Source organism: Argopecten irradians, chromosome 14, assembly GCF_041381155.1.
Source record: "Argopecten irradians isolate NY chromosome 14, Ai_NY, whole genome shotgun sequence".
Taxonomy (NCBI): Eukaryota; Metazoa; Mollusca; class Bivalvia; order Pectinida; family Pectinidae; genus Argopecten; species Argopecten irradians.
In genome coordinates, this window is record NC_091147.1 from 32,974,141 (window position 1) to 32,989,785 (window position 15,645).

The 15,645-nt window shown below is 34.9% G+C and overlaps 1 protein-coding gene across 1 annotated transcript; it reads right to left on the reverse strand.

The window, feature by feature from the left end:
- Positions 1-1,563: 1,563 nt before the first annotated feature.
- On the reverse strand, positions 1,564-5,456 carry LOC138307701 (mannose-P-dolichol utilization defect 1 protein-like). Its single transcript, XM_069248539.1, has 5 exons — positions 5,182-5,456; positions 3,871-3,936; positions 3,318-3,450; positions 2,748-2,952; positions 1,564-2,353 (listed from the first exon to the last, which is right to left on the reverse strand). Exons 1-5 carry the CDS (start codon positions 5,282-5,284, stop codon positions 2,135-2,137), a joined length of 726 nt encoding a protein of 241 aa, XP_069104640.1. The 5' UTR covers positions 5,285-5,456; the 3' UTR covers positions 1,564-2,134.
- Positions 5,457-15,645: the final 10,189 nt, after the last annotated feature.

Sequence of the window (15,645 nt, forward strand, 5' to 3'; positions counted from 1 at the left end):
AAATCAAAGCACTATATCAACATTTAGCTACACGATACACATTAACATTTAGCTACACGATACACATTAACATTTAGCTACACGATACACATTAACATTTAGCTACACGGTACACATAAACATTTAGCTACACGATACACATTAACATTTAGCTACACGGTACACATAAACATTTAGCTACACGGTACACATTAACATTTAGCTACACGGTACACATTAACATTTAGCTACACGATACACATTAACATTTAGCTACACGATACACATTAACATTTAGCTACACGGTACACATAAACATTTAGCTACACGGCACACATTAACATTTAGCTACACGATACACATTAACATTTAGCTACACGGCACACATTAACATTTAGCTACACGGCACACATTAACATTTAGCTACACGGCACACATAAACATTTAGCTACACGGTACACATAAACATTTAGCTACACGATACACATAAACATTTAGCTACACGATACACATAAACATTTAGCTACACGATACACATTAACATTTAGCTACACGGTACACATAAACATTTAGCTACACGATACACATTAACATTTAGCTACACGGCACACATTAACATTTAGCTACACGATACACATTAACATTTAGCTACACGGCACACATTAACATTTAGCTACACGGCACACATTAACATTTAGCTACACGGCACACATTAACATTTAGCTACACGATACACATTAACATTTAGCTACACGATACACATTAACATTTAGCTACACGATACACATTAACATTTAGCTACACGATACACATAAACATTTAGCTACACGATACACATAAACATTTAGCTACACGGCACACATTAACATTTAGCTACACGGCACACATTAACATTTAGCTACACGGCACACATTAACATTTAGCTACACGATACACATTAACATTTAGCTACACGATACACATTAACATTTAGCTACACGGTACGCATTAACATTTAGCTACACGATACACATTAACATTTAGCTACACGATACACATTAACATTTAGCTACACGGTACACATAAACATTTAGCTACACGGCACACATTAACATTTAGCTACACGATACACATTAACATTTAGCTACACGGTACACATAAACATTTAGCTACACGGCACACATTAACATTTAGCTACACGATACACATTAACATTTAGCTACACGATACACATTAACATTTAGCTACACGATACACATTAACATTTAGCTACACGATACACATTAACATTTAGCTACACGGTACACATAAACATTTAGCTACACGGCACACATTAACATTTAGCTACACGATACACATTAACATTTAGCTACACGATACACATTAACATTTAGCTACACGATACACATAAACATTTAGCTACACGGCACACATTAACATTTAGCTACACGATACACATTAACATTTAGCTACACGATACACATTAACATTTAGCTACACGATACACATTAACATTTAGCTACACGATACACATTAACATTTAGCTACACGATACACATAAACATTTAGCTACACGATACACATTAACATTTAGCTACATTAGCTACACGATACACATTAACATTTAGCTACACGATACACATTAACATTTAGCTACACGATACACATTAACATTTAGCTACACGATACACATTAACATTTAGCTACACGGTACACATAAACAAACACTACAATCTCCACATACTAAAACACTGCACTATATTAACATTTAGCCATTTATATATCACTTTACATTGCACATGTATTTTGAGATTTCTATTTAAGGAATATACCATATATTTGTCCTATTATTTCACTAATTTATCTGCTCTCACGCCGGAAGCATATACACATTGAAAGGCAATTGTTAAATAGATCTAAAGTAGGCAAAGGCGGATAGAGTGATTATGGTAAAATATCAATGGGATCCAACGGTACAAGGAAGATAATTTACCGAATTGTTTCTATCTTAAAATATTTAAAATAGTTTGCTGAAACCTTACGGTAACTTCAGACTTTTTCCATTGTTTTTCTAAAGACAGCTATCACCAATGGCCATGAATGTGTTAATTGCCCTAAGCAAGTATATATCCCCCGGCACGACTTTCAAGCAGATAGATCATTAGCAAGTTGTATGTTACTTTGACTTGTTACTCCGCCTATAGTACAACACCTGGCACGTGAGGACAATGTTTAGTATTATTACTTGTAAGAATGTCAGGACCATTATCCAGTCCTTTGTTAATACTATCGACGTCGTTAGTCGACCACAACTTTGAAATATACACAGAAATGTCGATGTCGCTGATAACTGACCCGAACTTTTGTTTTTGTGGTTGGTGTAAATCTGTATTATCTGCAAAGAGAAAATTATTGGGTTATTCAATATGAAAACGATATCTTCATGGTAAGTTTTCAGACATAGGATTTGAGAATTACATGTAGGAGTTTACCATTTCAAAATTTACATATTTGCATATATGTCTCACATTCGTTATTTAAAATGACATATGATATCATTACTTACATGTACGTATCATCAAAACCTAGATGTATTTAAAGTTCAAAGTCTTGCACGGCTTAATGTAAGTTTAATGATAGCTCCTGCTTTAAGATATGACATGATCATTATTAACGAATGTATCAATTCTAAGTGACAACGAATTATCGAATTATGAATATTCAATGAGTATTGTTATGGTATTTACCCAGCAAATGAAAAGAATGAGGAAAACTCATTATGTCCTTACCCGACTAGCACTCGCAGCTGGAAGACCAATGATATTGATGAATAAAATGACGTCACTAGGGATGACTGGAAGAATGAGGACAATCATCACAACAATGTAGAAAATCATGAAGGAAAGTGACGCTAGGGGGCGTTTGTTGTAACGAAGGACGAGACACACCAAAATCACATTCTGAAGCATAAACACTAGATTTTCTCCCCAGGAACTGTAACAAACATAAATAAAACGTAAGGGTTTTTTTATCAATAATAACTGCGTGCATTTAAAGCAATTTATCTTTATCAGAAAATATTTATTCTTTTGTGTATTTTTCGTGATGTGATAGATCTTTCATAAAAAAAGAATGAACTTTTAAATGTTCTTTTTTCAATTGTTTTGTAATTTATGAAAGCAGAAGCTGGACGACTGAAGTCAAATGTTCATAGTCTCTATTTGTTTTATTCCAATATATTAATATAACTTTTGTGATAAACAATTATATACAGTTTAGAAAAAAAATAAGCAAAGATACAATTCTACGTTGTTTATCTTTCCAAGAAATAATAAAACAGAATCGTGATTGATACTGACTTGATTGGGTATTCTTTGGAGAGAGAGTAAGCTACACTTGACGAAGACGCCTCCAGCATCAGCAGCATACTGACGAAACTCACTCCAGAAGCATTCCTCCGGCGCAGTATTTTAAATATTTGAGGAATTTGACCTACAATTAAGTATGCAATGCAAAAGTGTTGTTTATTTTTTTTATTGCAAATTGCTATTCACTCATTATGTGAGTATGAAGGAGCATTTTAATTGTAAAAACAGTAATGTGTAGTTCGGTCGGAATTAATTTACGTTTCATGTATTTGTCAAATCTAAAATAAAATCATGAATGCATTTTTCCTCAAATGCCATATGAAATATTGTTGAAGGTATTTAATTTTATGTCTGATATTTAGTATTTATCTGCAAAATTGAGCAGTTACAAGGACAAGCAAATAAAATGGGCGAATGGAACATTTGTAAAATATCTACTACAGTTATTACGTAACTAAAACTGTCAAAAGCGTGGGTTTGGTACGAGAGCAGTCATACAGATTTAAAAATACTTCGTATCTTGCAAAATTATAAGTATACTTACTTATCGTAGCACTGGCTATCAGAAAGTATCCCAACGCCTTCGTAAACAGAATGAACCAGCAGGAACCTGAAATAATAAATATATATTTATATATGCTTTAAAGGGTGCTTTCTACTTTGTATTGTTAAAGGGTCAGATCGCCTCGAAAATTCCATCATATTTTATTCACACTGAATTATTTATTTGCTCAATATTTACTACTTTAAGTAATTCGTGTCCTACAGACATTTGTTAGATTCGGTGTTATCTGAAATACAACCTTTGATCCATATGTAAGGGTGTTCATATAGCGATATTTCTAAAACATATTTTAACCGTTACCCCCCTGAAACATAAAATGATTTTTCATATCTTTTTTTGTTTTGTTTTAAATCTTTTATCATGATTCATTTCTTGGTACATTGAATAATTTGAAAATATTACAAATAATAATTTGCATTAAATGTTGACATTTTCTTCTTATGCTAAAGACCGTATGTTTATGTTTGCAATGTTTCATTTTCCCCAATTTTTTTCCTATACATCTTTTCATTTCTATATCTGTATGTGTTGCAGTCTTTTCGTCATACATATAGTTAGTGCTGCCCAGATAAGCGTTATATATATATATATATTAGTGAATAAGTATATTGTGTTCATATATATAATAGATATAGAGCATAGGTCAACAACTTATCACGCAAGTCACGGGGTTCCCCAAGCCACGTAGCGGAATTGAAACCGGAAGTTGAACTGGTTTCTTTGGAATGTGGCTATTTTCTTAACATTTATAAGCGTGCTTATTGCTAATTTCTCGTGAAAGTTACTTGCATGTCCCAATGTCATATTCTTAGTGAATGGCAGATGAATACTGTGTCGATTTTATGAATATGTCGTGAATACTATGATATCAGTACATGATAGATAACATGTAGTCTAAACATAGAATCAAGAATATGACGTAATCCTAATAGACAACGTATACAATGCTTACCACAACAGTGTAAGCAAGTAATGCTCCAAGTGAAAACAACAGCACTAAAACCAGTTATGAAAACTTAACAAATATGATCCAATGAAGTAATAATAATTATATGAAATATTTACAACATTAATAGGAACATCAGATGAATTAACAACATTAAAAATATTGCTTTACATGATGAATGGTTTATATATTGTTGATCAAGATACATGATGTATTACTAAATGAAATACGTTGTACATATGGATAATATATTCTGAAGGTTTATAAGGGGACATATTGAAACATGATTATATAGCTGTACTTATGCGGAGGAGTTTATATACTGCTATGGGGAAGCTACTTACCTTGCATTGATGGACGACGTTGTAGAATTTCCTTGTAGCAAAATTCGGGGGTCTCATCATATCCTATGGCTTTAAGTGTTGTTTCGCTGTAAAGGATGCTCATTGTAACTGTGTACCAGAATAGTCAACAAGGGTTATGATGAACCGAATGACACATCTAGGTTTATATATACTTATCGGATCGGATGATCACAGCACAGGACTCGCCATATTTATCTGTCTGTTCTGTTATCTGTCATTCGTCAGCTACATACAAGGCTGTCTGGACCAGATTACTAACTACCTAGTTAGCTTAATTATCTATTGTTAGCAAAATAATAAACATCAATATCTAAATAAATAAAATTGAAAAAAAACATTTATCTGTAAGTACAGGCTGTAGAATTAGATAATACAAGCAAAAATGTATTCCAATAAGTCTCGAACTCTATGTTGTAAATTTTGTTTTGTTTATTGTTCTAATATTTAGGATGAAGATGAAGTTTGATAACAATAATGCACTCTAGTGACCATCCCACCTGTTTCAGACGTGATACACGGGTATTATTGATCTGACTCAGGTACTCTTACACCTAGCTGTGTTAATTTGTTTTTGTCTGTTGTTGTTGTAGACAGAGTTAGTTCGGGGTTAGTGTGGTAGACGGCATTCTGGATAATATGGCATTTACAAAACAATTAATGATGACATTGATGTTGTTGTTTATACGTGAAAATATTTGTAAGTTATGTTGTTAAAATATTCTAGATTTAAACATTATAAGCTTTGTATAGGTTAACTAGAATCATGAAAAAGTAGTAAGAAAGCAAGTTATTGTAAGTTATTCATATTTTTACTGTCTGTCATAGTTAAAAAAAATCTTTTCTTTTCCTTGTTCTTAAGAATAATCTTAACATTCCGGAAACTGACTTAACAGTGAAACAGACACAATTTTAAAGAGAAACGAGAAGCTTCTATGTCACCTTACACAATAATGTCGATGAGAAATTTCAGAAGTTACATCTTCATTCCAATATTGCATGCAGACAAATGAAGACATGCATTATAACGGGAGAACCGTTAAGATGGTCCATCGCCGACAGAGCATTTACAATAGCTATTATTTGGACAATAATTGATGTTTAGTCGTGTATATATATTACTAATTAATACACAGATGGATACATAATAATTTATTCTGCTTTATTTGTCTACACATTCAATATCTCATTCCATTTAGGACATAGTCAGATTAATTTTGTCGAGATGCAATTAAGTATCTTAAATCATTTTATTAGAAGCAAAGATAAGCCGCTCAAACGTTTAAACGATGGTTATCGTGTAAAGTAAGTAACTTTTGTTACTAATTCGTCTGTTCCTCTTTTTAATACACTTGTGTGACCGCACAACGTTACACGATGTGCGATGTGCGGACGATGTGCGGATGATGTATGCACAATGTGCGGTATGTGCGATGTCCGGACGATGTACATTTTTGTATGCACAATGTGCGGTATGTGCGGTGTGTGCACCATGTGCGGTTTATGTGGTAGGAACGGTGTCGGGGCGTTAGCTATCGTATTGGATATAAATTTAGGAATTCAATTTTATTGAATTAACATGCGAATCGATGATGGTGTGTTAATGCTACTGTATTGAAGACGTGAAATATAAAGGATATCTATTAAATAATAATATATGTATTTTGTTTTGTTTTGTTTACTTGACAATTTAGTAATGCGTACTTGAGGCTGCTTAGCAAACAGTCTACTGTACCGGCTAAATATTACGCTCACATTTGCCTATTTACTTTCATGTAAAGTTGTATTTTTTTTGTCTGATGAATGATTATTATTGATAAATGATAATATTTATGTATGTTTTTCAAAGAAATTTAATAAATGCGGCCACTTCAATAAAGAAGTGAGCCAATGATCGCCACTCAATTCGCTGTTTGTTATTCTATGGTAAATACCAATCGCAGTACTAGATATGCAAATAGAGCTTCACAGCATGTAGAAGCATGAGGTCGACTTATATCATTAAATTTGTCACATTATACATAGACCTTTTGTAAGAGGTACGGCACATGATGATTGGGAAAGCTATTTCTATAACTTTGTAGGACGACAAAAATAACTAAAACATATTATATATATTAAAGCAGAACAGCTTTATTAATAAAAAATATTGACATGTGGCCTCATTAAGATATAACATTTAGATATTCAAACTTAACTACACACAAAATCGTTTGAAAGATACAGTGTACATGTAACTACATTTATTCTACTTAGGTTTTATCAGAAATTTATGTAGTATATTAACTAAATATCTGGTTTTACGTACGTTCATTCAGGTAATCATATCCTTTTCTGTACTAGATCTGTATGTATACAGGATGTTAGTTAAATTTCAGGTAAAAAAATCATGGCCAGAGGGCAGAATTAGTGTCAGAGTGGCGCAAGGGGTATTGTCTCGACGCATGTTTGAAATACACATATAATGTATATACATGTGCATGTACAAATGTAGTATGTATAGTACATAATTAATAAACCCCTCTCCCTTTCATCAAAAGATAAATAAAATAAAAAAAAAAAAAAACAAGATACAAAACAATGTGTATACATTAACTTCATTTTGAGAAAAAAAATCAATATTATAACAATTACTTTCATTTGAAAGAATAAGCGCATTTTGATAAAAAGTAGCTATACGTTTATTATTATAATTATTTGACAAAACCACACATGGGGTCAAGTAGACAATTATACTAAACTAATTGGGTTATACAAGTACAGAGGCTGTCACAGGTTGCTATCAATTGAATTGAATGCTATAATGCATATGGATTCCCTAGGGTTAGAAAACAAGCATACCTTACCTGTAATAAATTGCTGGCAAAGTTGTAGTATTTACTTGAATATTCTAAAAATAGACCTTCCAATAGGTTTATCTTTAGATGACAACTTTTCATCTTTTGGTGACATTATAGTCCAAATCATAACAAAATATTTTTGCTTTAGAAGAACCGGAAGTGGGAAGGTTCTCATAGTGTCATAGTACTAGAGAATGCACATGGATTTTGTTAAATTGGTTCGTGGGCAAAATTCAATAGTACCTGTAACATGTCCTTTCTGTCAGAGTTCAACATTGAGTAAAAATGCATATGGTGATGTACATGTTATTCATTTAATTATGGTTCAATATTTGTAGGTGAAATGCAGAAGAATTATTTGTATAAGTTGAGTTTTATGAAATAAATTAAAGATGCTCCACCGCTGACAAACGGTATTTTTTCTCTATCAAATACAGGAGCAGGCGATTTATTATTTGTCTTCGGTTACAAAAGTTACTTAATTTACACAATTACCACCATTGAAAAGTTTGAGCTTCTCATTTCACTTCAAGATGGAAATACCAAAAGTAATTTTTTGCGTCCCGATAAAATTCATTGGCAATATATCCAATATTGAATGAAGTACTGATTGCGCATGCACCAAAAGCAAAATAAATCATTTCGTATTATTTTTGATGAGTATCGTTTATGGTCCGTCGACGGTGGAGCATCTTTAACTAAACCAATTTATTTTGAAAGAAATGATACTGATGTCGTTTGCGAATTAATTGTAATGATAAAAAGGGACAACAATACTACAATGTACTAGTATTTCTCCGTGTAGTTTATGCTTTACGATTGATTTTTTTTCTCTTTATCCGAAGGTTTGTATACGATAATACGGTTGTACATCTGTCGAGTACATGTAGTACACAGACAACACATATATCACACGTGCATATATAAATAATGTAAACCTTAATTCTATGTCAAGGTCACTACTTTTAAGATTTGTGTAACACGGGTTAGAAACTGTAACGTTCAGATTACTATAAAACAACTGATTTGCACGGAGAACAGATTTCGGATTTTCATACCTAGCACATATTTTTCAAGATTTCGAGTGTCATAGTTTTACTATACAAAATAACCATATTTTCAAAGTGAATCATTCACACGATTTCTATTTTCCCGCGAAAACGAGGTTGGTTGCAGTATATGTCAGAAAATGTATAACTATATCGTGACATTATGGCCATATTTATTGACGGTATAGAGTGTAGATCTTAATTTTGTTTCTGGGTGGGAGTACGATGCTGATAAACAATTTAACTTATTCCATACTTATACCATATCATTATAGCTTTGCATTTGCATGTCTAGATCATTAAATCAATGTCTCATACTCTGAAAAATATGCAAATTGTAGGCATATCATCAAGGGTGGTATTTCTCATTTAATTATTCACTAATTAGTAACAACTAATTTATTTTATACCTCGCAGAGGCATGACCTTGACAGCAGATTTGGCTATGAAATAAAACACATATAATGGATTGTAAGAAAAAAGAACCACTACTATTTAGGAATAAGATCGCTGTATACTGTTGCTTGTCACACCAATGGTACTATGGAATAAATACCGCTACAAAAGTATAGCAGAAACAAAGTCTTAACATTTCAACGAATATGTGACAATTAGATGTAAATTATGATATCGTAAATTTTCAACGGTACGTTCAATTTTCAACGTTACATCGGCCCTAACTCAGACTAAATTGGTTCACTGCTAAGACGATAAAACCCGTTATGCATTTAGGTCAATCTTGGTCAAGTCGGATTCTCAAATAAAAAACATCAGGTGCCGAGAACATGTTTCTGATTTTATTTATATGATACGACTGAATTTTAAAGGTAACATAAATTGTTCACACATTGAAATATTTGAAATAATTAAGCATTGAACGTCTTTCACTTAGCATTTATAACCAACTGGGTAAATTCCATGTTGAATTTACCTCTGTCCATTTGACAATTCATATTGGCTATGAATGCCAACTGAAAGATGTACAATGCTTTTATTTACATTTGATAACAATTTTATGATGAAGATCAAAGAGATTTTGCATCTATAATGAATAAAGAATTTATTTTCGTCAAGGACGGAACAAAAAATCGAGGAGCCATCTTCCGTGGTGGCTGGCACGACAATTGTGACGTCATAATGATAATGACGTCATCATAAGTGGATGACAGTCCATAGACTTATATTTACACTTGCTAGGCTTGGTGTGGTTTCATAGTATGGCTGTAATGAAAATGCAGATATTTAGTAATGATATTCTTTATGCATTTTCCTTTTTTTTTTTTTTTTTTTTTGCCTATAATAATTGTATACATTTGAATATTTGAATCCATCCTTGCATAAGCTTTGTCGGTAGTCATGGCTTAACTTAATATTTCATCCCCTAACTACATGTACAACTTGACATCTTCTCAGAACCGGCTATTAAAAAGGAACTTTTTTAAAAACATTTATCAACAAATGTTCGTAAGTGGACTCTTTCCTTATAATTTATATTTACTCATAAAACTTCACCAGAAGTTAATATCACGATTCTTATACAAACATAAAGTAAGATACACAAACTTAAGTTATCTGTTCCGTATTTTTATACTTACGAATCAAGATAAGCTTTTAATATGTTATTTATCTGCCAAAAATCATTATATGAACTTCTATAGTGGAGCGAAATGAGCACCTACGGTCAGACCATGAAGCCAAATAGTGGTCTACAGTTGATTTCACATTTAACAGTGTTATTAGTAATTGTGAAGTGATTTCTACAGAAAAAAGTTTCCATTTAAACATACATAAGGCATAAAAACAACAATTTTACAGTACATAATTTCGGTGTTGTAACTAACGCTTATAAAGCATCTGAAGCCATAAAAATGATTTCCACGGCTTAATTCATCAAACCTTATGATTTTCAATAGATTAATGAAGACAAATTAACACGCCAAAGTTTTTCCTCAGTTACTGCACATATAACTATAAGTAAACTGTAACTCTGACATTATAAACATTTTAATCCATTCTGATAAAGCAAGGTCATTTGACTCTTACATACTTACATACGTTTGTAAGGTTGTTACCCGGATCATACTGTTGTTCGCTTCCTACTTACATACGTTTGTAAGGTTGTTACCCGGATCATACTGTTGTTCGCTTCCTACTTACATACGTTTGTAAGGTTGTTACCCGGATCATACTGTTGTTCGCTTCCTACTTACATACGTTTGTAAGGTTGTTACCCGGATCATACTGTTGTTCGCTTCCTACTTACATACGTTTGTAAGGTTGTTACCCGGATCATATCTGTTGTTTCTTCCTACTTACATACGTTTGTAAGGTTGTTACCCGGATCATACTGTTGTTCGCTTCCTACTTACATACGTTTGTAAGGTTGTTACCCGGATCATACTGTTGTTCGCTTCCTACTTACATACGTTTGTAAGGTTGTTACCCGGATCATACTGTTGTTCGCTTCCTACTTACATACGTTTGTAAGGTTGTTACCCGGATCATACTGTTGTTCGCTTCCTACTTACATACGTTTGTAAGGTTGTTACCCGGATCATACTGTTGTTCGCTTCCTACTTACATACGTTTGTAAGGTTGTTACCCGGATCATACTGTTGTTCGCTTCCTACTTACATACGTTTGTAAGGTTGTTACCCGGATCATACTGTTGTTCGCTTCCTACTTACATACGTTTGTAAGGTTGTTACCCGGATCATACTGTTGTTCGCTTCCTACTTACATACGTTTGTAAGGTTGTTACCCGGATCATACTGTTGTTCGCTTCCTACTTACATACGTTTGTAAGGTTGTTACCCGGATCATACTGTTGTTCGCTTCCTACTTACATACGTTTGTAAGGTTGTTACCCGGATCATACTGTTGTTCGCTTCCTACTTACATACGTTTGTAAGGTTGTTACCCGGATCATACTGTTGTTCGCTTCCTACTTACATACGTTTGTAAGGTTGTTACCCGGATCATACTGTTGTTCGCTTCCTACTTACATACGTTTGTAAGGTTGTTACCCGGATCATACTGTTGTTCGCTTCCTACTTACATACGTTTGTAAGGTTGTTACCCGGATCATACTGTTGTTCGCTTCCTACTTACATACGTTTGTAAGGTTGTTACCCGGATCATACTGTTGTTCGCTTCCTACTTACATACGTTTGTAAGGTTGTTACCCGGATCATACTGTTGTTCGCTTCCTACTTACATACGTTTGTAAGGTTGTTACCCGGATCATACTGTTGTTCGCTTCCTACTTACATACGTTTGTAAGGTTGTTACCCGGATCATACTGTTGTTCGCTTCCTACTTACATACGTTTGTAAGGTTGTTACCCGGATCATACTGTTGTTCGCTTCCTACTTACATACGTTTGTAAGGTTGTTACCCGGATCATACTGTTGTTCGCTTCCTACTTACATACGTTTGTAAGGTTGTTACCCGGATCATACTGTTGTTCGCTTCCTACTTACATACGTTTGTAAGGTTGTTACCCGGATCATACTGTTGTTCGCTTCCTACTTACATACGTTTGTAAGGTTGTTACCCGGATCATACTGTTGTTCGCTTCCTACTTACATACGTTTGTAAGGTTGTTACCCGGATCATACTGTTGTTCGCTTCCTACTTACATACGTTTGTAAGGTTGTTACCCGGATCATACTGTTGTTCGCTTCCTACTTACATACGTTTGTAAGGTTGTTACCCGGATCATACTGTTGTTCGCTTCCTACTTACATACGTTTGTAAGGTTGTTACCCGATCATACTGTTGTTCGCTTCCTACTTACATACGTTTGTAAGGTTGTTACCCGGATCATACTGTTGTTCGCTTCCTACTTACATACGTTTGTAAGGTTGTTACCCGGATCATACTGTTGTTCGCTTCCTACTTACATACGTTCGTAAGGTTGTTACCCGGATCATACTGTTGTTCGCTTCCTACTTACATACGTTTGTAAGGTTGTTACCCGGATCATACTGTTGTTCGCTTCCTACTTACATACGTTTGTAAGGTTGTTACCCGGATCATACTGTTGTTCGCTTCCTACTTACATACGTTTGTAAGGTTGTTACCCGGATCATACTGTTGTTCGCTTCCTACTTACATACGTTTGTAAGGTTGTTACCCGGATCATACTGTTGTTCGCTTCCTACTTACATACGTTTGTAAGGTTGTTACCCGGATCATACTGTTGTTCGCTTCCTACTTACATACGTTTGTAAGGTTGTTACCCGGATCATACTGTTGTTCGCTTCCTACTTACATACGTTTGTAAGGTTGTTACCCGGATCATACTGTTGTTCGCTTCCTACTTACATACGTTTGTAAGGTTGTTACCCGGATCATACTGTTGTTCGCTTCCTACTTACATACGTTTGTAAGGTTGTTACCCGGATCATACTGTTGTTCGCTTCCTACTTACATACGTTTGTAAGGTTGTTACCCGGATCATACTGTTGTTCGCTTCCTACTTACATACGTTTGTAAGGTTGTTACCCGGATCATACTGTTGTTCGCTTCCTACTTACATACGTTTGTAAGGTTGTTACCCGGATCATACTGTTGTTCGCTTCCTACTTACATACGTTTGTAAGGTTGTTACCCGGATCATACTGTTGTTCGCTTCCTACTTACATACGTTTGTAAGGTTGTTACCCGGATCATACTGTTGTTCGCTTCCTACTTACATACGTTTGTAAGGTTGTTACCCGGATCATACTGTTGTTCGCTTCCTACTTACATACGTTTGTAAGGTTGTTACCCGGATCATACTGTTGTTCGCTTCCTACTTACATACGTTTGTAAGGTTGTTACCCGGATCATACTGTTGTTCGCTTCCTACTTACATACGTTTGTAAGGTTGTTACCCGGATCATACTGTTGTTCGCTTCCTACTTACATACGTTTGTAAGGTTGTTACCCGGATCATACTGTTGTTCGCTTCCTACTTACATACGTTTGTAAGGTTGTTACCCGGATCATACTGTTGTTCGCTTCCTACTTACATACGTTTGTAAGGTTGTTACCCGGATCATACTGTTGTTCGCTTCCTACTTACATACGTTTGTAAGGTTGTTACCCGGATCATACTGTTGTTCGCTTCCTACTTACATACGTTTGTAAGGTTGTTACCCGGATCATACTGTTTGATATTACGTCGCTTCCTACTTACATACGTTTGTAAGGTTGTTACCCGGATCATACTGTTGTTCGCTTCCTACTTACATACGTTTGTAAGGTTGTTACCCGGATCATACTGTTGTTCGCTTCCTACTTACATACGTTTGTAAGGTTGTTACCCGGATCATACTGTTGTTCGCTTCCTACTTACATACGTTTGTAAGGTTGTTACCCGGATCATACTGTTGTTCGCTTCCTACTTACATACGTTTGTAAGGATGTTACCCGGATCATACTGTTGTTCGCTTCCTACTTACATACGTTTGTAAGGTTGTTACCCGGATCATACTGTTGTTCGCTTCCTACTTACATACGTTTGTAAGGTTGTTACCCGGATCATACTGTTGTTCGCTTCCTACTTACATACGTTTGTAAGGTTGTTACCCGGAATCATACTGTTGTTCGCTTCCTACTTACATACGTTTGTAAGGTTGTTACCCGGATCATACTGTTGTTCGCTTCCTACTTACATACGTTTGTAAGGTTGTTACCCGGATCATACTGTTGTTCGCTTCCTACTTACATACGTTTGTAAGGTTGTTACCCGGATCATACTGTTGTTCGCTTCCTACTTACATACGTTTGTAAGGTTGTTACCCGGATCATACTGTTGTTCGCTTCCTACTTACATACGTTTGTAAGGTTGTTACCCGGATCATACTGTTGTTCGCTTCCTACTTACATACGTTTGTAAGGTTGTTACCCGGATCATACTGTTGTTCGCTTCCTACTTACATACGTTTGTAAGGTTGTTACCCGGATCATACTGTTGTTCGCTTCCTACTTACATACGTTTGTAAGGTTGTTACCCGGATCATACTGTTGTTCGCTTCCTACTTACATACGTTTGTAAGGTTGTTACCCGGATCATACTGTTGTTCGCTTCCTACTTACATACGTTTGTAAGGTTGTTACCCGGATCATACTGTTGTTCGCTTCCTACTTACATACGTTTGTAAGGTTGTTACCCGGATCATACTGTTGTTCGCTTCCTACTTACATACGTTTGTAAGGTTGTTACCCGGATCATACTGTTGTTTCGCTTCCTACTTACATACGTTTGTAAGGTTGTTACCCGGATCATACTGTTGTTCGCTTCCTACTTACATACGTTTGTAAGGTTGTTACCCGGATCATACTGTTGTTCGCTTCCTACTTACATACGTTTGTAAGGTTGTTACCCGGATCATACTGTTGTTCGCTTCCTACTTACATACGTTTGTAAGGTTGTTACCCGGATCATACTGTTGTTCGCTTCCTACTTACATACGTTTGTAAGGTTGTTACCCGGATCATACTGTTGTTCGCTTCCTACTTACATATGTTTGTAAGGTTGTTACCCGGATCATACTGTTGTTCGCTTC